The 26,425-nt window shown below is 41.5% G+C and overlaps 2 protein-coding genes across 4 annotated transcripts; one reads left to right on the top strand and one right to left on the bottom strand.

The window, feature by feature from the left end:
* The first annotated feature begins 81 nt into the window (after positions 1 to 81).
* Positions 82 to 2,561, top strand: LOC136238897 (cyclin-I-like). Its single transcript, XM_066029536.1, has 9 exons — positions 82 to 309; positions 370 to 466; positions 591 to 680; positions 725 to 880; positions 985 to 1,059; positions 1,118 to 1,258; positions 1,308 to 1,436; positions 2,148 to 2,243; positions 2,291 to 2,561. The coding sequence occupies exons 2-9, from the start codon at positions 464 to 466 to the stop codon at positions 2,369 to 2,371; spliced, it is 771 nt and encodes a 256-aa protein (XP_065885608.1). The 5' UTR covers positions 82 to 309; positions 370 to 463; the 3' UTR covers positions 2,372 to 2,561.
* LOC136238892 (protein furry homolog) lies at positions 2,467 to 26,418 on the bottom strand. 3 transcript variants are annotated; one of them, XM_066029527.1, is made up of 71 exons: positions 26,246 to 26,418; positions 26,145 to 26,198; positions 26,018 to 26,098; positions 25,913 to 25,971; positions 25,779 to 25,854; positions 25,681 to 25,731; positions 25,538 to 25,626; positions 24,477 to 24,551; positions 24,281 to 24,431; positions 24,041 to 24,229; positions 23,884 to 23,988; positions 23,462 to 23,562; positions 23,301 to 23,409; positions 22,706 to 22,834; positions 22,523 to 22,659; positions 22,349 to 22,459; positions 22,062 to 22,202; positions 21,685 to 21,752; positions 21,507 to 21,634; positions 21,113 to 21,301; positions 20,973 to 21,062; positions 20,552 to 20,778; positions 20,047 to 20,223; positions 19,781 to 19,903; positions 19,673 to 19,730; positions 19,205 to 19,365; positions 19,055 to 19,161; positions 18,094 to 18,199; positions 17,831 to 17,882; positions 17,510 to 17,620; positions 17,306 to 17,460; positions 16,924 to 17,037; positions 16,737 to 16,870; positions 16,159 to 16,382; positions 15,952 to 16,086; positions 15,819 to 15,893; positions 15,641 to 15,767; positions 15,398 to 15,590; positions 15,249 to 15,349; positions 13,591 to 13,665; positions 13,247 to 13,463; positions 12,798 to 13,020; positions 12,516 to 12,614; positions 12,219 to 12,459; positions 12,060 to 12,166; positions 10,967 to 11,251; positions 10,397 to 10,777; positions 10,031 to 10,141; positions 9,883 to 9,979; positions 9,537 to 9,634; positions 9,308 to 9,490; positions 9,103 to 9,243; positions 8,815 to 9,048; positions 8,698 to 8,766; positions 8,527 to 8,646; positions 8,310 to 8,431; positions 8,189 to 8,264; positions 7,788 to 7,882; positions 7,343 to 7,442; positions 7,194 to 7,292; positions 7,063 to 7,147; positions 6,948 to 7,012; positions 6,798 to 6,896; positions 5,844 to 5,942; positions 5,734 to 5,790; positions 5,091 to 5,201; positions 4,528 to 4,733; positions 3,711 to 3,808; positions 3,529 to 3,653; positions 3,102 to 3,290; positions 2,467 to 3,050 (listed from the first exon to the last, which is right to left on the bottom strand). In XM_066029527.1, exons 1-71 carry the CDS (start codon positions 26,384 to 26,386, stop codon positions 2,553 to 2,555), a joined length of 9,459 nt encoding a protein of 3,152 aa, XP_065885599.1. In that variant the 5' UTR covers positions 26,387 to 26,418; the 3' UTR covers positions 2,467 to 2,552. The 3 variants fall into 3 exon arrangements, with proteins under 3 accessions (XP_065885599.1, XP_065885601.1, XP_065885600.1); XM_066029529.1 differs by having other exon boundaries at positions 2,467 to 3,038; XM_066029528.1 differs by having other exon boundaries at positions 8,189 to 8,261.
* Positions 26,419 to 26,425: the final 7 nt, after the last annotated feature.

Below are 26,425 nucleotides of genomic sequence, written 5' to 3'. Positions count from 1 at the left end.
TCAGTTATGTTGTGCGCATGCGTACGTCTTCACGTATACCGTAAAGGCGTGACGAATACATTCATGCCTCATTGATTCGCTGACGTCAGCAACAATAAGTTAGTAAGGAATCTGGAATAGTTTGAGCGCTCTAGTTTGAAGGATTAGTCTGTTGATCGATTTACGATCGCAACATTGTAGCGCCTCGACACGCAGTTCTATAAGAGTTTGTAAGATTGCTAAGTGACTTGTACGGGTTCTTCGTCGCTACTAGTATTGTTGACAACTCTGCGAATTTAATAGGAACCGAAACAGCAACATCTCTTCAAGGTGTGTATTGCCAGTTGGTTGTTAAGTGGTATGTAAAACATTTGTGCTGTTTTATTGCAGCGTAAGCAAATATGGCGGCTCAGCAGTAATCATGACTAGAGAAAGGTGATCGAGTGTCGATAATAATTCATACCTTGTTCTGACTCTAGTCGAAATGGTACGTACCGTATTCACTGTGCTGGGGTGTTTGTGTATTTGCAAACATTTAAATTTTAAAAATGTTATTGTCCCGCGCGGTCGGCCACTTAGTACTGGGACATTCCCGCTATTTTTCCCTGCAGGTAATAGTACGTATTGGAGGGCTGCTGTGCAGCGAGCCGCTGGAAGAACGGCTATTGAAGTTGGTAGCGAGCGAGGAATGTAGTCAGCTGGTAGGTGGTTCACTACACTGTAAGGTGTTAAATTTGTCTTGTAGGCTAGCAACCAGTGCAACTCCACTGAGTATGTCAGCCCTGCTACACGTGATCAGGCCGTGTCATTGCTGAGAGGGCTAACCAAGAAGCTGGAATGTTATTGTGAAACATTTGCTAGAGCTGTTAGCATATTGGATGCTTTCCTCAACCAAGTGAAGGTGAAGCCATGTCACTTTATAAAGTTTCATCACATTTTGTTCTGAAGTTGTGTGGCTTCTGTTATTGAAACCTCTTGTATGGCTTGTGCTTTTATGACCTCAAGGTTAGAGTGAAATTCCTCAACTGTCTGGCTGTGACCTGTTTCTTCATTGCTGCTAAGTTAGAGGAAGACATTGAGGTGTGTTAGTTGGTATATGATTGGCACATGGTGTACATGTGGTCACTCCCCCCTACAGTATGTTCCATCGCTGGAGCAGCTGGTGGAGCAAAGTGGGTGTGGTTGCAGTACTGTTGATATTCAACGGATGGAATTGATTGTGATGCAAAAGCTAGAGTTCAACTTGGTCCGTAGTGCACCGCTGGACTTCCTGAGAATAGTAAGTCCTGGATGCACCATTGCTGAATTGATGTTATTTACTCTAATAGTTTCACACGCTGGCCACCATTAATCGTATGCTACAGCTGCCGGTTGGCATGACAGCATCACAACACTTGAGATACGTCACTTATAAACTTGAACTACTACTCTGTTCCAGTCACTTCCTGAACTTCAAGGTAATACTATGTACACACTAGCTAGTGGAGTTGGACATATTATAATCCTGTGATGTGTTTAGTGTGTGACTGTTTAACCAGACACTTAGCCTGGAATTAATGCTAGCGGCCTTTTGTCACATTCACAAGAATATGGACAATGTTGCACGTTAGCTAGAGAGGCCATGTATTGTGTTGGGGTGGCTATTTGTGAGGGTTCTGGGACACTTAGGAGGAGGAAGGACATGTGTTGTATATCACTTGCTTTAATTGCATAATTATTGCCATCAAGTCAGTGTCAAGAACTGCAGTACAAACTAGCCAACAATGAGGTTCAGTGGATCACTTCACATAAACTACAAGACTATTTTGTAAGTGACCTGGATTTCTTGGCAAAATGGCAAAAAAAAATCACAGTTTGCTTAACAGAAGGGCTCATTCAAAACTTTCTTGAAGAGCTATCTGCTGAGTCCTAGTGAATTTCGTTGCTGATTTCATATTGTTATGGCAATTATATTAAGACTAGTGTGAACTTCCAATAATATAGGTGAACAACACATGTTCTCCCTCTGCTGACACATGACATGGACACACTTCCAATTCACACATTACAGTACTGTTGTTGAACTATGAGATCATGTGATGTTTGATGATGTGTGACTGACCTTCACTGCATACTACACATACACACAACACTACAGCCAGTGATTACCAACTATTGTCCCTACACAGCCTTCAGTGTTGGCACTAGCAGTGATTGGTTGTGAGCTCAAACTGATGGGTAATGACTGGCTGGCTATTCTGATGACACTACAAGACAAAGCACAGGTACACACCCCCACCACACCCTTCACTATTACTATTAGTTACAACAGGTGGATGGTGCTAACTTGTCAGTGTGTTGGGAACATGTCACCTCGTACTACACTACCCTGGCTACTACTGATATTAGATGATCACAAGAGTGTTTATTGTATTTTAATACATTTAACTGACTAGTTAATGTTACATTATCAAGATCCTCTGCTGTACAAATGCCCACCCCAGACAATTTCTTCAAGTGACACACAGTGTTATTGTGATAAATAAAAATTGTGTAGTATATTGTCTCATGTGTGACATATAATGTACAAAATATTAAATTGACGTTGACATATTAGCATCGACAGTATCAGATGAGGTATCATGTGAGCTGTTCATGTTGTTGCTCGGCTGATCTGTAGTATTATCTTCATCTGGTTGTTGTGGTGATGGACTGTCATCTATCTGCCGTGGTGGTGGTCCAATACCATCATCCAATTGACCAGTAGTATCATCCAGTTGCCGTGGTGATGGACCTCTATCTGGTGATACTGACAGTTCATGTATAGTAGTGGAATCTTCTTGGTCACCATGGTTACTAGGTGGTGACTGTTGTGATTTACTATCACTATCTTTAGTGTCCTCGGAGTTCACATGATCTCGGGGTGGACTCGCATGTTCTTGTGAAGAATTCACATGATCTTCAGTAGTACTCACGTGATCTTGTACAGGATCCTGTGAAGGGTTTGCATAATCTTCTGGAGGGCTCACATGATCCTCAGTAAAAGTCACATGATCCAGTGGTAGAGTCATCACATGATCCTGTAAACAGCTCTTATAAAGTTTACAAAGAAATACAAGTTGAGCACAAACCAGCAGACTCACCTGAGAGAGAGCATCCTCATCACTTAATGGTGGTTCATTGAGTAGTAAGGGAGGAGGTGGCTCAAATGGAAGGTGTGTACTATCCTGATCAGGTGATCTAGTAGTGGGTGGGGCAGTGCCATCATGATCAGTGAGGTCCTCATTGGATGGACTAGGACTAACTGCCCCTGAGGATAACTTGTCAACATTCTGTTGGTAAACAATATGTTAAGTGTGATAAACAACATGTTGACATGTGTACAATGAAACTTAAAAATCTGTTTTGGACATCATTAGTGAGGTGATTTCAGGGGTCAAATGTGTGTACGCTAATACAAATGGGACCATAGACAAGTGTCCTGATTATCAAGGTGTCCTAATTTTAGGGGTCTAAATGTGTGTAAACGGGACTATGGACAAGTGATATGGTTCCAGTGTAGTTACTCACCATCATCTCATGATAAGCAGCCTCTTCAATATCCAACATTGATCGTAGAGTAACATTGAGTGTCAACAAGTGATTGTGTACCTCAAACAAGTTATGACTACGATGAGTCATACACAACAACACCCCTATATAGTGTAGTACACATATCACTTGTGATCACATGACTCAGACAGTGACTGTACTTTCATTATGACAGACAAGATAGTTGGAGTAGATGGAGAACAAAGCATCAATGTCATCTTCATCACTAGATCCGAACACATCACCTTTCCATCTCTTCCTACAATGACACAGTGTACTAACTACAACAATGACGAAAGTTGGGTGGAACTAAACTTTCGTGAATGTTTCATGTGGGTCTATATAGCTGTAGTCTCGTGCCCAGACCCCACCCACTGCGTCGAATAGGGTCTGGTGACTTACGCTATGTTTTTGGGCCCGCCGCCATATTGTTTACGTATTTGTATCCATAGCTGTAGTCGGCCATTTTCCTAGTTCCAGCCTATCAAATCGCGTTGTACCTGAATCAAGGCGTCCGATTGGTCAGAAAAGAAAATGGCGTAGGGCCCAAAACTCCTGCGAATGTCACCAGACCCTATTCAACCCGCAGTGGGTGGGGTCTGGGCACGAGACTAATATAGCTGTACTAACAGCTGTGATAGCAGTAGCTTAGTGGCTAATGACTTGAGTGTTCAGTATGGGGTCCCTGGTTTTAAATGCTGGTAAGTTTTTCAACATCTTTCTAAGTGAACAGGTTTCATTCAACAGTCAGATTGTAATACGATGTTGTGTTTAGTTTGTCAATACCACCTCAGAACCCTACATGGTATTAACAGTGAGGTGATAAGTGAACTTTGTGTTGAGATAATGATGATGTTTTGATGAAACATTACCAGCCTCCTGATACCATACACTGTATATGGAGGTGTGTATATGATATCATAGTTAACCATAGCCCAATAAACAATACACATGCACTCTACACACCACACACATTACCTCATACTACGCAGGTACAATACACAATCCAGTGCTTGTTTCTTGCTCAACAATTCTTCCAGTTTCCTGATAGCTTGTGACCGAGTCATGACAGCCACACTAGCAGTCAATTGTTGTTGTTGCTGATCACTAGGGGAGGGGTTAGTACCGATCACTGACTCTAAGTTGTTCTGCATCATAGTCAGCTCCTCTGAGATGTCTGCAGCCTGTGAGGGGAGGATGAGCTGTTTAGGTTTACTGTACTTAACTGTGTGCTTAGATTATAAATCCTACATACAAATAAATGCTGAGCATCTGGTTCAATGAAGGTTATGAAGGTTATGAAGGTCTTGTGCAGTTTACAGGTGTAATATTAATGGGCTAACTACAACCAATTGCTTTAATGTCAATGTCTGCTGTAACAAAGAACAACAGAATTTTCAGCTGGGCTACAAGAGGATTACAATGAAATAAATCCCTTGGATTACATCTTGGTACACATATGATATCAAATAGTGGAGAAACCCTTCATTATTGTACAGTATAATATTCTAGTCATTTTCACCCCATAGTAATCCCCTCACCTTGTCACTGGTGTCAGCATTATTCACTACACTCAATAACTTCACATAGTTGCCCAGTAGGATTAGTAGTTGGAAGTGGAACTGGTACAATGCCTGACATAGCTGTAGTGCCTGTGTTGGCATGGTAACAAAAGATTATGTGATCACAGTAGGGGTGAAACAAATATGAATATCTATTACAAGTTTACTATCCAAACTGTAACCTGAAAGCCATCAGGATTGCTGTTATTAACTTATAACAGTAACAATAAGTTTGCTTTTATCACAAGACCCTATACAGGGTATTTATTACTTCTTGCAACACAGAAGGCAAAATTCAAAAAGTGTAAAGCGTCATATGGCTTCTTTAAATGACCAAAGAGTGTTGTTCTATAGTCCATATTAGGAATGATAACAGTAAACAACCACCATAATGGGAGTGAACTATACATGTTTGTGGCTAGTTAACATGTAAGAAGCCATACCATGCTCTACACTTTTCACTCTCCAATGTTGCAAGAAGTAATAAATCCCCATGTATGGTTATCATTAGTTGATTACTATACAAACCAATGTGTTATATCTACACTACCTAATAAGAATGATGATACTCATTATTATTAACCAGACAGTAAACTTGTTATTTGCTTCAACCCTTCCTTACCTCTTCACAATATCGTTGGTTGTCATTGGCTACTGGTAACGGTGATGCACAAGGTGACTAAGGGGTGTGGCTGATAAGATCACATGATACATGATGACATCATCACTTACACTGTGTTCACTACTCATCTGATACTCCACTGGAGGAGTATCCATCAGTAACCACTCATAAGAGTCTCTTTGCATCTTTGCCTTGTACTTTGTCAGACACTGTAAGATTGATGTAACGTTATTTTAGGCGGAAATATATTGCGGATCACTATTTCAAGGGGAATTTCATTTCTTTAGGATGTTGTACACATTTATAATACTTAAACAATGCCATTTTGATCAACTGTAAAATTTGAGGGGCAGGCAACCAAATAAATTGACATACAAACATCAGGTGGTATATTACAATAACATACAAATCACAGTTATTTCTCAACTGACTAAACATACCTAATTATTGCTTTGAATGCAACAAACATGAATAGTGTTTTAAATACACTTACAAACAAGTGAGCACTTTGCAAGATGACATGAAACATGATCTAAATACTAGTTCTCCTCAGTGAACCTTATTGTTAGCTATTACCGTATAGTAAAAAACTTTGGTGATAGAAAAGTTTGGAGAAAACCCACTATTGCAAAATTGACGAAAAAAAACTTTGCCAAATGGTCAGGGGCCTCACCCGAAATGTTTTTAGCTGAAAACTTTTGTAGAACATCAATACATTTCACATATTACTATCAACAACAGTTTGCTTGCATATTAGACAGAATTTGCTCATTTTATATATTGTGTGTAGTTTATAGTACTTGAAACCTCTCCAATCAAACACCTCTATACCCCAACACCTCTCTACCCCAACACCTCTCTACCCCAACACCTCTCTACCCCAACACCTCTCTACCTCAACACCTGTATCCAGAACACCTCTATAATCTGACATTGTTAGCCACATCAATAATATTTAATTCTGCCACATCCTTATTAATTCAACACAATTTTTTTGACACCAGTGATTGTCGAATTATTGAGGTTCTACAAGCTGATTCAGCAAACTCTTATTGCTAGCTCACCTCCAACACAATCTTCCTCTTCTCCATGTACTGTATGATATTGCTCTGTATCTCCATAACATGAAATACATGTTGCTCCAACAGGTTGGACAGGGTGAACTGGTTTGGTGAGTAGCATAACCACACTCACTTATACAGCCAATCACTTACCAGCTCAGCATCAATAAATACTTTAGGGCATTCAAACTGATTGGCTACAACCTCCACAGCATTCACTAGGGGGTGTGGATCATAATAGCCTGCAGCAATAACTAACACAACTCACAATAATGGGATATCAAATGTTTGAATCCCTTTTCAAGATAGTTACAAGTCTCTTTAGTGAGATTGATAAAACTTTGTCTAATTACCTGTAAGAACAATTAACATACTCCCCAATTAATGCCCTTAATTTACCATAAATAATTTATTAAACAAGAAAAACGTGTTAACAGCTACCACTCCAGATTTATCCCTCAGGGTAGTTGACACATGTTCCCTCCAGTATTCTTCAATCTGATTGGACAATAATAATGCTACATGATCACATAGAAGGACACACCCACCTCATCAAAAGACACGTTGATAAACTTAGATGATATAGGTGGTGGTTGGGTGGGCATTATCTGGGGTAGTGAGTCCCTACTGGAGTGTACACTGTCTCTCCTACACACAAGAGGGGTGGGGTGAGAGTGGCATGTGATGGACATGTGCTAGCTACTAGTGATGCACCAACTAGAGACTTTGCCAATTAGTTGATATTATGAATTCACATATAATGGCCAATATCCCATCCAATGTTTATACTAACTCAATTTATTTCTTAAACAACTATCCCTCTAGGAACCTGCAAGGAGGCTAATTTCCACGAGAACTGAGCAATATAACATAACACAGTAAAATCTGCTAAAGCATCTATTAATTATAGCATTTCTAAAATTGATACTAAATTTGGCTGATAAACTGACTTATAATTAATATAAATCACAATCACACTATGTTAATGTACACCTCTTTATATCTCCATCTTTGTCATCTGTTATGATCTGAACTGTTGGAGTAACACGATCCTCTTTAGGAGAGTGTGATGTAGGAGACATGGATAACTAGAGTGGTAGGATGATGACATGGATGATGATAGCACACACAGTGATGAATACACAGAGAAGGACACACTACATACTACAGGGATAGAGGCTAATATCTTGTTGAATAGACTGTAAAGGGTGAATAAATTTGGAATAACTGACTGTTATATTAGAGTGTCTTACCGATGACTGCTCTATTAGAGTATTTTGAGATCACACCAGTGCCAAGTGTATAACACACATACACTAATATTACACACTACTACAATACAAAGAACATACACACTTACAGACATACAAGTACACACAAACAGACGTACTCACCATTCTAGCAGTAGGTTCCGGTGAAGATGTTTCACTTCTTCCAGACATGATGGAGCCTGATGGAGGGTATGTCCTACTGTATACAGTGGTGATCATGTGAGCAGGACACAAGGGGAATTACCTCAATTCATCAAACTCCTCAACTGAGCTACTCCTAAAGTGCCTGACCTCCCATTGTTCACTGTCTGACTCACTGGAAGTGTCCATATGATCGAGGAAATTGAACTGGTCGTTGATGAAGATCTACATAGCATAAAATTTGAAACCACAGCATGGAACAAGGTTCATGTAGTAAACCTCAACAAATTCAATTATTGTGAAGCTTCACAATTCAGTACCTGAGAGTCACGCTGAGAGTTCTCCAACATTTCAGAGTTTACTTCCATCTCATCCCTGATTGATGTAGCATCAGATACTGATGAGTAGCCTTGGATTATACTCTCGTCATCGAAGATCACCTGACATTGTGTAGTCAACTTGGCATGTTACCATGGTTACTAATAGCTCACCGAGGGATTGGTTGTCATGGCAGCACCGCAGGTGTTGAGAACTGATAATAACCTCTCCCGAGTACGACGCTGTATATGGATCACATGATTTCATTGATGATGTCATAGTCAACTCACCTGACAAGCCTGAGGTTTCTTCCACACTGAGAAACTGTTAGCATCTCTGGTCAGTTCAAAGTCACGTGATCCTTTATGTAGGTCAATAGAGAACTGTAGTGTAGGGCCAGGTAGTGGCTGGGAGCCAATATCCACCAATGGAAGGTTGACAATTCTTGTAGGTGGGGCTACCAGTGTTGCAGAATTGCTGACTGCAAACTTGAGTATCTCACAAGCTTCCTGCCACAGTGACCCCTAGAGGATTACGATGATGTACCTCATAGTGGTCAACTAATCAATATGTCATACCTTAATGTGCACCTCAACAGCAGACAGGATGTGTTGGTTCATAGTGGCCATTTCAAAACTGTCTTGTTCTGTTAACTTGAGGTACTCACAGATCAGCTTCAGTACTGACTTGTGGTAGTGTCCGGGACCTTTCTCCAACATCTGTGTGTGACAATGTCTCCCTCAGAGTGTGTTCCTCCCCACCCTATACACTATCCATACTCACCTCAACCAGTAGTCTCAGTACAGAGGTGGACAATGAAGGGTAGGCACTGCTCAGGTAGCGACACACTGCGGCTGCCCACATCTCCACTGGCTTGCTGTACCTCTTACCAGCATACATGTCAAAAATGGCAGCCATGTTCACCAATCGATCCCTCAGACCTTCATTGGCCATGTTAGTACACACCTGTATGTTATGATGTGAATACTGTGATGTGATTGGCTGGATCTACCTGTTGTATGTTGTTAGCACATGTGATACAGAATTGGTCTGGAGCATCAAATTGCTTCATCAGCACCGGCATTAGTGACATGACATTGAGGGGAAACCCTGCAATTGCAATGATGTCATATGATGTTGTTTACTGTAAACTAGACCCCCAATTATCTTCACCATGAAACTGTAGGTTCTATTAGAGTATTACAAAGAAGCTAAGTGTAACATATAACTGAATGGTCCCACAAGTTAGCCACTTATCTGATTGTTCTTGGAAATATTTATTCATCAAATATTTCTAATCATATGACACGGACAGACAGACACACAGACATTCACACTCCACACACAGATATACACACCAGCAAACTCTGATGGATCAAATACAGGATGTATGGATAATGGAGTGATCCGGGCCAGTAACTTTAGTACTGCCTCTGCTGAATTACTGCTGAGACCCTACAATATTTCAGTGAAATTATAAGGAATTAGTGAAATACAATTGCATACCTTCAACAGTAAGCTCTGCACTCCAGGAAAGGTAGGCCATGTTAACTTCTCCAATAAACCCTTCAATTTCTCCTCAACACTATCCGACTGGAGGTCTAGCTTGTCCATGGCCTACATGAGAGGAGGGAGCCATGATTGTTGTGTACTGACAAATTGTCAAATCGTATTTATAAGGAACACCTGAAAACGGAGTTTAGAAGGAAGGTTTAAGGAAGAAAAATTTGTTGGCTTGACAAACACACAGAAATCAAGCATGCTTGTTTGAGTGCAACAGCAGCATAAATGTCAACTCTACTTTTATGAATTATGTACACACCAGATCACTCAACTACTCTAATAGAGCAGTCATGTCACTACAATTGTTACCTTATTCAGCAGTCTCAATGCCATAGTGAACTCTTGCTCATAGTCTGACTCTAGTAGAGATACCGATGTCCAGAACAATTGAGATAACAGGCCAGGGATTGTTACTGTGTGAATGTCTAGAGCTACCATGGAGCCATGATGACTTCTTAATCCTTCCATCTTGCCAGACGAGGCTGCCTTATGTTCTAGTTTGTGTTGTTGTGCCACTCTTGACTCTGATACAATCTTGTGAAGTGTTTGTGGTACTTTACTGCTACCAGGCATGTCTTTACTAGCCATGGGGGGTGTGTTACCACCCATCCATGATGCCGGACGTTGATGGTGTTTCCTACTACTGCTGATACGATTACCTTGTTCTGACGTCCTGCGACCAGCGGGAGCCTGTAGAAATATTTATTGTATATACACAAGAATTAGTAGTGTATGGACCAATGCAGAATAAATGTTTTAATGGTAGCCATCAAATGTAACCCATGAAACCAACGACTAATAAACTAAAATACACTGAGGTGATGCACAGTACAGGAACTCACAACAGGGAAATTTCCTCAACTACAAACAATGCCTCACATGATCATGTAGTCTCTTATCGGCAGAATCACCATGGCGATGCACATCTAGTTTGGTTTCTGTATTAGCCATCCTGTGTCGTCGGTGTGTGGGTGACCTCGTGGGTGTTGATGTTGTTGAGTTGGCCTTCCTACTTGGGGTAGGGGAATTCCCTGGTGCTACCTCTGATGTCACTGGCTGAGTCACATGACTACTATCAACAGCTGATTGGTGTTTAGGACTAGTATAGTGTGACGAGGAGCTCTCCCCTTGTTGTTGTTGTTTTAGTGTCACCACTAGCTTGGACTATGAGAGTGATAAGAGTACATGTTATTAAGTGATGCTCTACCTCGCTAGCCAGCCTGTAGGACACTATTTTGTGATGTCATTTGTGCCAAGCTGATTGGCTCTAGCACAAAACTGACAAAGGTTGCCCACACCCATGCACACACACACACAACCAGCTAGTTGGTCATATGCCACAAAGTAGGGTGTGTGTTTGGGTGATACTGCAATAGGATTACAATAATATAAGCACTTATCTAACTTCACACTTCCCACTACAAAAATATAGTCTTTATGGGTGTGTGTGTTTAGTACATTAAGATAGTGACTGATACCATCCCCTACAACCTTATATGGTGTGGTCTGGTATTCAATAATATCTTTGTAAAGAATCGTGATATCAGAGTTCTGGGTATCCTATACAATAAATATTAAAGTCAGGGCTCAACCCAGAATATTAGCCTAGAGGGGGCGAAGTAAGTCGCTTCGGATTCTAGGGGGTCTGGGGGCATGCTCCCCCCCAGGAAAATTTTGAAACTTTTGGTGTAAATAAACTCAATTTTGGTGAAATTTTACTGTGATACCATTAAATATTGACCATTGGATTATACAACTTTGGGATCAATTAAACCTTTCCATTTCTCAAGGTTTTAGGTATAAACCTTGGGGGGGCAATAGCTAACCCAGGGGGGGGGGGGGGGGGGGCTTGTGCCCCCTCCCGTCCCCCCCCTAAATTAACCCCTGAAAGTACTGTAGGAGGGATTGTGAGTGTTCTAGGACACTTAACACACATGTGACACATGATCAACCCGGGATGACAGTGACATACCGAGGAGTCTTGTGATGTCAGGGAGGCGTGGTCAGCAATGATGTCATTGATCCTGGTAATACTGGGACCACGAGAATGTCTATGTGTAACCCTCATACGACTGGGACCTAACAGGAAGTGATGTCACACAATACAACAGGAAATGACATAAACAATTACTTGTTGACATTTTGTTTTGACTGGGACTAGTTGCAGCTGCAGCTATCACATTAACATCCAGAGCAGAGAGGGCGTGGCTGACAGTGGTGGACATTACTTGGCTCTGTGTTGTAGGTACAGGGGACACTGATGAAGTCTCCATAGCAACCTCCCGGTCATCATCAACAGGTGGTTGGTCCAGCTGCTCATCAGTATAATCAACTGCAGTCTCCAGTGTTAGTAGTATCTCCATGACATAGTTCTGTAGAGGAGAAGAGGGGTGTGGCTTACTACAGGAGATTGGAGGGGCTACTGTACCTGCACATCTTCATTATGATCAGCAGCATGTTCGGCCAGTCTGGTTAGTACATCTGAGAACATGTTAGCTGATAATGGAATGTGAAGGGCTCGGCAGATCTGAGGGTGGAACAAGGAGTAGGAGAGTATATTACACTACAGTTGGCGTGCACACACACGCACGCACGCACACACACACAACACACACACATTACTACATACTGTGCACTACTCAAATGCTTTGAGTCAGTGCAGGCAAATCCTCCTGGGGCAGACACCCACACTCCACACAGCCTAACACACCTGAAAGGACTTGCTAGCATAGAGACGAGAGGAGCAGCTTGTAGCCCATCGTAGGGCCACCTCAGACCATTTCTTCTGCAGTTGTGTAGCTAGCACACCTCTGAACACCCCAAGTATCCTCTCCACTAGGCCCTCTAAGTTGCTGACCTGTGCTGAACGCAGACCCATGTCACCTCGTGTCAGCATCTCTTCAAACGGCCAATGAGACGAGCTCACGGCACTCCTACAACAAGAGCACATCACAGCAACCATCATAACAGCTACCCTACTACTGTCAATACAGGGAACTGTCAACAGTTCATATTATACGTAAATATACAAAAAAAAAAAACAACCAAATACAGCCCTGAAGTGTGACAACATGCATTTTAGGCACACGTTAAAAGAGTCACAAATCTGGGGCCTCTGCATTCAACCTAACATTATAATGATAACAGTCGTGAGCTAACTTCTCAGAGATGTAGTGGATCAAATCTCTAGCCACACTGCTAAGACTTCTCTCCTCCAGGCTAGCGTCAATCAGAGAATCCAGTGAGTCAGCATGACTGATTGGTTTAACAGAGCTGGTATCTTCACCTCCAAACAGGCTAGTTGTGGATGGGCTACGGAGACTGAGTTCACGATGTGTCACCTTAGCACTAGTAGCAGCCACCTTGTCTTCTCGACCTAACAAGGGATGAAAAGTTGCTTTAGAATGTGTAGAATGTGTAGTGTGTGTGTGTGTGTGTTGTGTGTTGTGTATGTGTGTTGTGTGTGTGCGTATGTGTGTGTCAGTGAGTAGGTAGTCACTTACAGGCTAAGAAAATGACAAGATTGATGAGCAGTTTCTTACTGTGTTCAAACACCAGTGGTCTGTGTAAATCCAGACCTATGACGATATATACAAAGTGACACAACACACTACTAGGGGTAACAGTGACACGCTAGGGGTATTTTTATTTATTATTATTTTATTTACTAGGCCCGGGACAAATACAACCAAGTACAATCACCAACGGGACAACCTACTAATGGGACATGTACAAACAGTGCATGACCAGCACAGATTGTGTGGATGGAAAAGATGCACATACAGTAAACTCAAGTGATATATGCAATTACAATCATGAGGGTCTGCTACTATTACGTTCTATTGAATACCCAAACATGGAAGACCACATAATGCATTGTCACCACCCCTCCTGCATGATTCTCACAAGTTGAGGTGTAAGTGCACACTCTCATATCTATGGTATTGACATTGAATCTCATGCCTGCAAGCAATAAAGCTTATACATCCATTAAACAGTCCTAAAATTATAATGTTTAGTGAGGATGAATCAGGGTACTGGATTAAGACATGCATGGCTGATGAAGTTTCCAAGAGCAGACGTCAATGATAAAAGAAGCAAGGTATTTCACTAGAAACTGTTATCTGAGTTGTTTGATATGAACTGGGCCATATGTCCTAAAGTGATAACATGATATACTACAAGAAGAAATACAGGAGACACAATACAGGTGATACACAATACTGTGTGCAAGCCAACAAAGGGAGACAGCTAAGCCATTCATAAGCCAGGAGAGCATGAGGAGACTGCTAGGTGAAGGCAAAATGTATATTATTATTATTATTATTATTATTATTGATATGCATACAAATAATGACATAATAATTAGTCATGTAATGGGAAACATGACGACTTGAGACTTGGTGTACCAGCTGGCAACAATTCCAAAAACAAATGATCAGTAGTTCGTTCGATTAACTACATTGTAGTGGGCGTCACGTGTTAGCTGTTTTGATCAGCGTTAAATAGAATAGTAATATGGTTTCTATCACCTCCATGAAAACACCCACCCATTATACGATTGTCTCTTCATACAACATGGATTCTATTCCTGGTGAGTGTGAAGCCTTATGCTTTGTAGTTTTCTCAAACATTATTTATACATTCATTTTATTATTAATGACGTAATTTTAACCGCATTTCATATTATCTTTAGTACTTGGTTGTATAATTATCATCTTCACCAGTTAGGCATTGGAGGGTGAACACAGAAGGCAAAGCCTGTACAAGGCGGGTATCAGCAACACAACACACTACTAGGGGTAACAGTGACACAACACACTACTAGGGGTAAGTGACACAATACACTACTAGGGGTAACAGTGACACAATACACTACTAGGGGTCAATGACGCAACACACTACTAGGGGTAACAGTGACACAATACACTATAGGGGTCAATGACACAACACACTACTAGGGATAAGTGACACAATACACTACTAGGGGTCAATGACACAACACACTACTAGGGGTAACAGTGACACAACACACTACTAGGGGTCAATGACACAACACACTACTAGGGGTAACAGTGACACAACACACTACTAGGAGTCAATGACACAACACACTGCTAGGGGTAACAGTGACACAACACACTACCAGCTAGACACACACCTAGACACAGTATATGCAGTAGCTGTGGCAGGTAGTCAGCCCAGTTCACATCACTGAGATCAATCACTAACTCAGATAAGAAGATCAAAGCAAAGTTACACCTAACAAATACATCACATGTAATAACTCAACCCCACAATCACATCTACCTGTGTAATATGGTATGGTAGGATGGCTTGTGTAACATATCGTTCATGTTAGCATAGTAAGTGTGTATACTGGGTAATGGAAGTGGTACTGGCTGTCCGTGAGCCATTCTTCGTGACATCTTCCATGTAGCTAGCCACTCCTTTCCCTCTGCAGCAGTAGTTGCAGCTCTGTTTGGGTCCACGTTAGCAGCTCCTGCAGGATTAGAGTAGCCACACCCACAATATAGCAGCAGCCACACCTACCAGTTGCCTGTGAGTAGCTGCCACCAGCCTGATCAGGAGCTACACTGTTAGGCTTCATTTCAATCTTCAGATGCACATATGGTGATCGGTCTGACAAGTCTAGTTCTGCATACACCAGCTCTACACTCTAATAGTTGCACACCATCACCAGCCACACCCACATGATGTGATAACACACCTCTAGCTCTTTAATCAGCTCCCTCACCATGCGAGTTGGCTTAGCTCTGCCAAGGAATACCACCACCTTCTTAGCCTGCAAGGTGGGAGGGTGTGGCTAGTAATTCAATTGAGGGTGTGGCTACATCACTAACCTGTTCCAGTAGCCAGTTAGATCCAACACCAGCTGACATATAGATGAGATAGTCAAGGATAATACGAGCATTGTTACTCCAATCACACAGTGCACACCATAACTGCTCCACCTCTTTACCATGGTCATTTCCAAACTATAGGGATAATTATTGACATCATATGATGTCACAAGTGCTGTTGTATGGCATCACATGATCATTGCTCACTTTAGCTGTGATGAAAAGCAAGTTGTGTAGGACTAGTTGAGTGCCTTCCTTTGAGCCCCACCCACTGCCATGCAGCACCTCATTGGTGTTATTCTGCTGAGCACCAGCCCCTCCTACCCATTTGTGGTAGCTTACTAGTTCCACATTACGTAACCATGGCACCATGTACTGCAGAATACTACGTTGACCAGACGTTGGGGCCATCTCAAACCGATATACCATCTCTGTGATAAATATAGTAACACTGTGATATATATATAGTAATCCCGGATAACCCAGTACAGTTACTGGAACCCCACTGGTCTCAGGTGATAACAAAAAAGAATTAGTTGGATGTACTCTAATAGAACATACACTTAAAATACTCAAACAGAACAGTCAATACATTTTGGGTCAAATGACAAATAACTTGGGTAGTTCTCAGACACTTAAATACACAACTGATATAGAGTCTAGAGTTAATTAAGTGGATAAAGAAATTTAACAGGTGACTATATTTACACAATGAGGGCAAAGCTATCAAGTTAGTGGCTGTACCCAGCCAGCAGTTACTATAATACAACACACTAGTAGATTACCAGACAATAGTGGTAGGGTTAGTTCAGGGTTGGATTTAGCTAGTTCCTGACTGATCACTATGTGGGTGTTGGAGTAGGTGCTGGTAACACACCCCATTAACTCTGGGCCGTCCATCCTGTCACCAAAGAACCGTCTGTGTGAGGAATCACATGAGCACTGTAATAGATCATGTGATCACTGACTGACTTGTCAAGAATATGCAGTAGCTGGGCAGCTCTCTCCTTAACTTGTTGTTCTGGATCAGCTGTCTTGTAGAGTACCACGTGAAGTACAGAGATCATGTTACATGGATAGTTGGGACTAGAGTAACACATGTAAGTGACACACAAATTGATTAAGGAGCATATGAAAGTAACACACAAACATGATGGAAGAGGTCACAGTGACTGTAAATTATCATACAAAATTGAACAGTCAACTGTCATATATAGAACATTCAGCAAATGGCCAGACAAAAGATTTGAGCCCTACTCTCTAAGGGTAACACATACAAAGAAAAAAAAACAGTCAATGTGTGATGACACGCACGCACGCACGCACGCACGCACGCACGCACTACACAACTAACTTGTATGCTAATATATTAGCTAGAGCATGGAAACACTGTTGCTGGGCAGACAGACTATTCGCATAACACTGATCAATGGTCCAGTGTAGCAGAGCTGGTATTGACTTGTTGTTGTGTAGTAACAACTGTAGTGTCTTACGAGCTAGCTTCTGGACCTGATGAGATAATGTTAATAGCTGCAGCATACAAGAGGGAGGGGCTCACCTTTGGCTCATTACTGTGCAGCATGTTGTTCAGCCACTGGTAGATGTAGTTGCCTGGGGCAAGCCCCTGAAGGTCAAATGCTGGACCACAACACAACAAGGCAGACATTGCCTGAGGGAAAGAAAATGACATTAGTAGCAGTGATGTCATATATGCAATGACATCACATGTTAGCCATGTGGTATTGTCAAAACTTTTATGATTTGATCACAACTTATCATAACATCTCCATACCATCACAGCACCAAATATTCTTGTGGTATAGTTTGTGATGTTCACACACACAGACTGTGCTCTCATGTACTACATATGGTCACTTACCTGTAATGCAGTTATTGACAGATTGGTGAATCCTCTTCTGTTCCTCATTGTCCTACAGTATGCGGTACACGAGGATCATACCACTACTATAGTGCTAACAATGAGTCAGCCATTAATTATTCTCCTACCCCCAATTTCACATAATAATTTTGGTTGTATAAATTTTGACAATACAGGAGTCATTGATTAGCTACAAATATTCGGCTTCTCTAAAATGGCCAACCAACTTCTAACTTTATTATTTCATCTACCACAGTACTCACTTGGTGTCATATTCAGACATTGTTCCAAAGTATCCACACGATGTGGAGTAGAGGAAGAAGAGTGAGAACCTCATATTGGGGGTAAACAGTCTCAACCTCCTCTCACCTAGTAGTAAATGATATCAGATGGAAGGGAAGGACACAATACAATAAATCCTCAGTAGTTCACACAAAGAATAAAAGTGTGACGTGGATTGTTTTGCTCATTCATTTACTAAACATTTCTGTTAAACTACTCTAATAGAACATACACTTACTGAAATACTCTAATTGAACAATCATCCGGACAACTGAGGTCTTTCGTATAAAATGTACAAAATTTGATGGAAGAAACATTGACAGATCAGTTAAGACTTTGTAAATAGTTATGGCGTGCTGATGAGTGAAGTATACATCAACATTAATTTTGACAAAGAAGTGGATTTTTCAAGTTTGCCATTGTACAACTTGTATGATGTTACTGGTCCTCTTGTGAGGTAATTCATAGGAAGTAGGAGGTGTACAATCACTATTTGATGACAGTCAAAATGACCACTGAATGTTTCCCTAGCCTAGTTCAAGTTGTTTAAATACTTTAGCATAGAAGAAATACTCTCATCCACTACAACATCAAACAGTACACTACATCCAAACTACTCTATACCATGTTATCACTCAAACACAGCCTAGTTAGGATTAGTGATCCCACAACAAGAGAAAGTACTGACGTGCATTTAAGCGTATATCCTATTAGAGTAGTTATAAAGCTCATGTGATTGAATATTGTAACTCACCAGCCCTGACAGCTACGTATACAAATTTTTCACCTGAAGTGGAGCTATTCATGACCTCAGAGAGTATTAGCCATGATTTTATTTATCTGAACAATTTACAACTCTGAAACTATTGTGATCGAACTAGCGCCGAGGGATTCAGAAAATGGAGCTGGTCCAGTGAGCTTTGAGCTAGTTAACTTACATACCTCTTGGAAAAGAGTTGATCAAGTTGGCGATGAAGCCACTGAACCTCAGTCTCAGTTCTTGTAGAGAAGCAACAAAGTCCTTATCACTCTCACTCTCCAGGAAGCTCCTACACAACCATTAACACCTCATCATGGCTACTGGGTCATTACCTGACTGATTCTATAAAGTCCAGGAATATCGGTGATAGTGATCCATCCTCAGTCACACACAAACTACTCTCTCTGAAGCAGCCGTGCTCAGCTGTTAACTCTAGCACCGTTGTGATCTGCACCCTCAGCAAATCCTTACGTCTTTTAACTCTCTTGCTGTTCTATAATGTGAAATATCATTGGAAACTGAATAGTTGAACAAAATATTAGATGTGTTGCCGTTTCAAAATCATATTTGCAAGTAAACAATAGCTGGTCAAAGTTGAGATATGAACTCGTCCCATCTATCTGAGAGGGTGGGGTACATCTGTACCCACTATACTCCATTGCCAGCTAGCTATATCTCTTACTCCCAATCTTATAAATTATAGAGTCCTAACCCCTAACCTAACAAACTACTACCCCAATACAAACCCTGATGACTCACTCCTAGATGACAACACATTGTACCTAATGGATAGACCATACCTCATGTCTACGATCCATCACTTCTCTCATTAGTTGATGGAGCTCTTCAAGGAGGTCACTGTAATCAAAACTAGCCAATCACAGCAGAGGTAATCATGCCACACCCACCCAAATGCCTGAGGGTTAACCATCCCCAGAGCAGTGACTGCCACTTCTCGTATCTCACCATCATAACACAACAATGGGACCACAATCCTGAACAAGTCACGTGCAGTCCACACTCCACTACCACTATACAGTGACATCACATGATACAATTGATGTAACATGACACCACATCAGATCACATGATCTCTCATGACATCATATGATGTAATTTTACATCACACGATACATAACATTAAAAGAGACGATCACATGACATTAAAGCTCACCTTGACTCCAGTGCACTGGGAGCAACTACCTCCTGTGCAGAGGTAGGAGGGGCTGTACATGCTGCAAACAGTAGGTAGTTCCTCCAGAGGAACACCTCTACACTACTGGTAGGAGCAGGGTTAGCTGTCTTGCGTCCTCTAGTTGACCCCTTGTGGCTCAGCTCTCCTGCACTAAACCTGTACAACCAGGATATGAAGTGCACAGTAATAAGTAACTGTCTAACCCAAAACAGCTCTATAATCTGACATTGTGTGCTGCACTAAATAAGACTAAAAGTAGAAACTCTACTTATTTATATCCAGAGCTCTAATAGAACATACATCTACAGAGGCAACAAAAACTCTAATAAAACAGTCACTTTGGGCATTTGGAGAATTGAAGCATTCAGGGGACCACACTGTATCTTGAGAACTTAACATCCTTACTACATAATCTGACACAATTTTAGATACCAAAGAACATCAGATTATATAGAAAAATTAGTGTACTAACATTTCCACTTACCCAGGGTCAATAACTTGGAACACTTTCTGCATACGATGGACCACATACTGCCAAGTACAGCGTATGGCGGTGGGGCACATCTGGGGCAGCAGTGAAGGGTCCAGTAATCCTGATATACATAGTGACCATGCATCCTTTAAGTGATATCGACTAGCTCCTTCTTCTAGCAGCGAGGTGCGACGATCAGCTAGCCAGGACAATGTGAGGTTCTGATTGCTGAGCTCAGCCTGTGGATACATACAGTACATAATTATGTCCTTATTAGGTAATGATGCACCGATTAGGGGTTTTACCTATTGGTCAACTGTTGTACAAACACTATGGGATCAACAACATTTACTGCAATAACACATATGAATCCCAACAAAATCTTTATCCTATCACAGGTAGATAGGTGTATCACTAATAAGGAGTCTCTTACAGCTTCCTTAGCTGACAGTGTACTGAGGTATCTCTCGATTATGGTCGGTGTGACATCATCGATGACATCAATCACTGCCTTATCATCTGTCTGTAAGAGCATGTGGCATGCAACTGGGACAACAAGTTCTTAACTCTTACAGGAGTCAGTCGCCCCAGTAGCTCCAGTAAGCTCTTAGCCTCCTTCATGATCAGGAGGCTAACACGCCGGGAGAATGGACGATAAGAACAGAATGCTACTAGTGCTAATGACTCCACCCAGTGCAAGGCTGCACAAGATTGTTCTGACACAAACTTGTCTGTTTGTAGCGGACTACGATCCTCTGAAGACTGAACATGACACAATAGATTACTAGTAGTGTAACTTATAGGCACAAAATTTCAAATACTGTTACTTTCAAAGAGGAAAAAAAAACTATGGCAGTAGAGATCAACAAATTTCTAGCCATATTATTACGGGTAGATTGTTAAGATCTTATAATTAGAGTATTTGCTACAGTGGGCTGGATAAACTGCAATATAAAGACATTGTTACCTTAGTTGCTTGTTCATTGGTCAACACAGCCTTCCAGTGTGTTAAGAAGTTACCCAACATCTTGAGAGCACTCTCAATCACAAGGGGACAAGAGTCTGGGATGTCTCGTAATATGAACAACACAAATCCTATGGTAACCATAGTGATGTCACTACTACAAGTTATGACATCATCGTACCTTTAGCAACATCATGTCTCCATGATGGATAATTTGTGATGATGTTCTGAAGTGACATGAACGCTGACCTGTGAGATCACATGATCCAATGTGATTAAGATGGTAGTTGGTCATATGCCATTAATCATCATATTCCTCAGACCCAGAACCCTCACAAACTTTCTTTCAAGCCACCCCAACACAATACATGGCCTTTCTAGTCAAGAAGCAAGTGCTACATTATCCATACACTTCTTGTGAATGTGATAAAACAGTACTATAGTTCCAGTAGTAAAACATTGTACCAGGTGCAATGTGATAATATTGGAAATAAATCATAGGACTTGGACACATTACCAACCTCTTCTTGTACAAATACTCACACACATAAGACACACCTTGCTAGTTCATGGTCAATATGGATTGTTAGACGTGATAGCAGTTCAACAAGGTCATCACGGGACATGCCTTCAGGCATGATACGAGGGATAGAAGCCACACAAGTCTTCAGTAAATCCAACTTTGGTTTCCTCTCTCCACTAGACGGGATAAAAGAGTGATCAGTGGGTACTACACACATGCTACACTACAGGAAATGCTGACAACAGCAGAAAATGACAGATATACGTACAATATGTGGTCCATCCACTCAACACAAGATCAGTCACACTATTCAATGTACTACCTTAACAAATCTGACTGACTGCGAGAGTAAGTTTGTGTGAAGGTGGACAACATGTTCTTCCCCACACTGGCATCAAGTGCTCGTAACACGTTATCCAATGCTCGCTTGATCCTACACATACATACGTACAGACATACAGTCATAACACTGTTAGCACAACACAATATCACTCACCCAGGGTAGAACTCTACTAATCCAAGTCCTTTAGCTATCTCTTCAGTCAATGTGTTACTGAGGAATTTAGTCTTCACCCTTGGAGCACTGCCCGAGGGCATGCTGTTGGCCATGATTGGCATCGGGGGATTTCCCTCCTAACAGCACCACCATGGCAAACACAATAATTATCCAGTAACTCACATTCTTCTCCAGACTATCAGCAACAAGCAGGAAGGCTCTGAGTCCGATATTGATCCTTTCTGGATTAAGTCCCTTCCTGGTGCTCACCAGATCAAGAATGACCTCATTCATAGCATACTTCATCTTAGCCTGCAGGATGTGGATTATATTACTGGAGTCTTATTGGTATAGCAAACAGTGTTAGATTATAGAGGTATTGGATTACGCAGTGTACCTGTACATACCATACATGTAATTTGAAACTTCCAAATAGCCAATATTTAAAGACCTGACATGCAAAAAACAATTCCAAGGATGGAGTGAGATTCCTTGACAAGTATATACAAGGATTACAACACATCATGAACACAACATCACTTCATATATGGTACGTACCTCTCAAAATGCAACATCAACTTAAAAACTTGCCAATTAAAGGGTGTGGCACCCATTTCGCTCATGAGTAGTATCCCATTTTATTTGGGATGAATACTCATAAGTGAAACGGGTGCCACGTCCTATAATTAGCAAGTCTTTTTTAAAACTGCTTGCACTCTCGCGATACGACATTGCATTTGAGTGGTACTGTAGTGTATGGTACACAAAGATTACTTACCATAGCAACAAACTGAATGACCTTCACAAATATGGTCAAGGGGGCATCCTTGGGTTGAACCCCTCTAGTGCCTCGAGGGAATAAGTTGTCTATGATCAATCGAAGACGCCTACATCACACACATCAACCCCATATAAGGTGAGGTCAGGTGTGCAACTCACGTGTCAGTCTCAACATTTCCTTCACACTTCACTCGGACCACATAGACCCACAGAAGCCTGTAGAGTGACTCCATGACAACACGTTGGGACTCTGCGTCTCTCTGTAACACCGCCATAACCATAGTAACTTCATTATTATTATGAAATTAAATATCATGCAATGAATCACACTAGAAAATTTTCTTTTTGTTTCAATTGCCATATTACACTGGAGAGCCTGTACGGCTGAATGCATACAACCATGCCAGTTGATGGTTTGATCAATAACATGTAGTATAGACCACAGGAGTCACAGGGGTCTGGGGCTTCATCTGCATTCCCCAGTAAAGGGTTTCAGTGACATGCTAACTATAACTACTAGATACCAGCCCACTTTAACGTCCAAACAACAAATACACACATATACAATAGATATCGCTTACCCTAAGGTTGGGCAGTAGGTGACTATTAAGGAAGACATGCCAGTTCTCCAGGAAGAATTGTTTCTCACTAACAGACAGGATAGCTGTCACTAGAGGTATACATGTCTGCAGGGAGTGACATCATAAGGGAGTGGGGCTAGCTGGTGCAGACACTTACAGTATGATGCTTCACTTTCCTACACTGATCAATACAGTGTGAGTAAAGTAGAGTAACAAACTTCTTCACTGCCGGCAGTGATGCCTCAAGATCGATCACAGCTCCAACAGGTAGTAGAATATCAACCAATAAAGCACTCATTGCCTGCTTAGCTCTGTCCCTGCTATCTATAAACCACTTGGCACACTCCTACAATTTATTATAATAATAATTGATTCCCACAATTAATAGCTACAAGACCTGTAGGAATGCAAAACGATCTTCGATTTCTTCAACTGGAAACATTTTGACACGGACAAATTTCATTCCATCAATTATGCTGACTAATGTCGCTTGGTTGTTCTGACTGTCTCGTAATTCTGACAGGAATCGGCGACGTACTGATGAAAACCTGTGAAGCCATTGTAGTGTGGTTGATATAATGAAGAGAAGTTACCTGGCCAATGACAATACTCCAATAACTTCACCAAACAGATCAGCAACTTTCTTCATATTCATTGCATTAGGATTACTAGAGGGTGAAGGGAGTGTTTGATGTATGCCATATATGTACACACACACACACACACCATACTCTCTCACATACACATACACACACACATACGTACACACACGCGTGCACACACACACAAAGCCAAAAGTAAAGCCCATGCTAGCACAACCCAGTAAACCAGCACTAAGACAACTGTGTGCTACTTAGATGCTAAGCACAGGAAAATCCCCCTGGTGCAGGACTAGTAACCCGCAGGAAGCTGTACCATGTCTCACAGGTGAAGGTGTGGGCACCCAAAGTCCCACCTGGACTTTCACCCACCGTGTGAGACATGGACAGTTGGTATTTGCTACCCCAGATAACACCAGGTACCCATTAATGCTAGTGGGCTGCTTCCTTAGTTGACACCAGGTCCCCATGTAAACAGCTGGATAGACAATGAGGCAGCATAACCAAACTAACTGGATACACAATCAGGTAAAAACATGACCAATTTACATAGTGGAGGATTAAATTCAATTATGGATAGAGGAGTAAAGAGAGGCCACACAATGGAATGTCACCACTTCAGCCAGTATTAAATTACTCCTTATGGTAACACACAAAGCATCCACTCCATTGGCCATCACCATGTGTAGGACTTCACAATATCAGTGGCCAAATGACCTAAAGGTGTTAATAAGCTGCTAACAATAATGACATGTGATGTCCCAGACATGTGACACTTCAGGATGAAAACCTTTGTCCTTGTGAGATTCTGTTAAGAGAGGTTTCAGTATATTTGTAGATCAATCACTGGACTGGTAACATCAGCACACTATGAGGTTACGATGTAGTGTTTGTGTGTGTTGTGTGTGGGAACCACTTGGAGGATTAACAGGTGTACTTAAGGCCACACAAGGCCACAGCATTGCGCCCATTCGTGCATGCGTAACACACACACACACACACACACACACACACACACACACACACACACACACACACACACACACAGGACATACCGGTCTTTAGTCTCTTGTGTCTTGAATGCTTTAAACGCAAGGTCCTCAATCTGATGTATGAGTGATTCTGGTACTGGATGAAGGGATAACTGTACGTGCACACACACATAAAGTATACTCTAACACTTTGGTACAGTAGATACCTTAGTGAGTACCTCGGTCAGCACAAGACAGAACAGAAACTCAATAGCCAACTACAAGTAACATGAACACAAGGTAACAGTGATACCACTAAAAATACCTCCATCCTCTCTGACTGAGGTTCCTTCTGGTGTTTAGTACTACTGCTCTTGGACACGTCAATGGAAGAATCGGTGCTATAGTTATTATTATTGTTTACTCTCTCTGTGTTATATGGGTGTGGCAGGGGCATACCCTGACATTGACGATTGGTGTCGCAGTTTCCCCCCAGTCGCTAGCTTGTACTGTTCCAACTGCAGGGAGACATTGTAGCAGGAGTGATGTGGTGGGTACACTGACCTTCATATTCCTCCAGTTGAACAGGGAGGTAAGCAAGGATGTGAGACAGAAGCTTGCTACTTCATTAAGGCAATTTAGCAACTACAAACCTCAATAGTTAATGAATTATAGTTGGTCACTCAATTACCTGGTCGAATTGTGCATCTTCTCCCTTCTGAAGCTCCTTGGCGAGTGGGTACTCCTATTAGCATTGCTATGGTATCAGTTAGTAAACATAACGGGGCATACCAATGATTGCTGGGCGATATGATCTAGCTTTTGCTGGCTGGTTAACACGAATTCTGTGAATAGCTTCTTTAACACGTATTCTCCTGGGCTGACATCACTATTGTTTTGCTGTAAACTACTCGAACTGCCCTCTACAGACATGGCATCGCGTTAATAATATTACCACGCGCTTGCAAATTA

The sequence above is a fragment of the Dysidea avara genome, chromosome 11 (assembly GCF_963678975.1).
Source record: "Dysidea avara chromosome 11, odDysAvar1.4, whole genome shotgun sequence".
NCBI lineage: Eukaryota > Metazoa > Porifera > Demospongiae > Dictyoceratida > Dysideidae > Dysidea > Dysidea avara.
The sequence above is the reverse complement of the archived record's forward strand: the minus strand, read 5'-3'. Positions and strand labels throughout refer to the sequence as shown.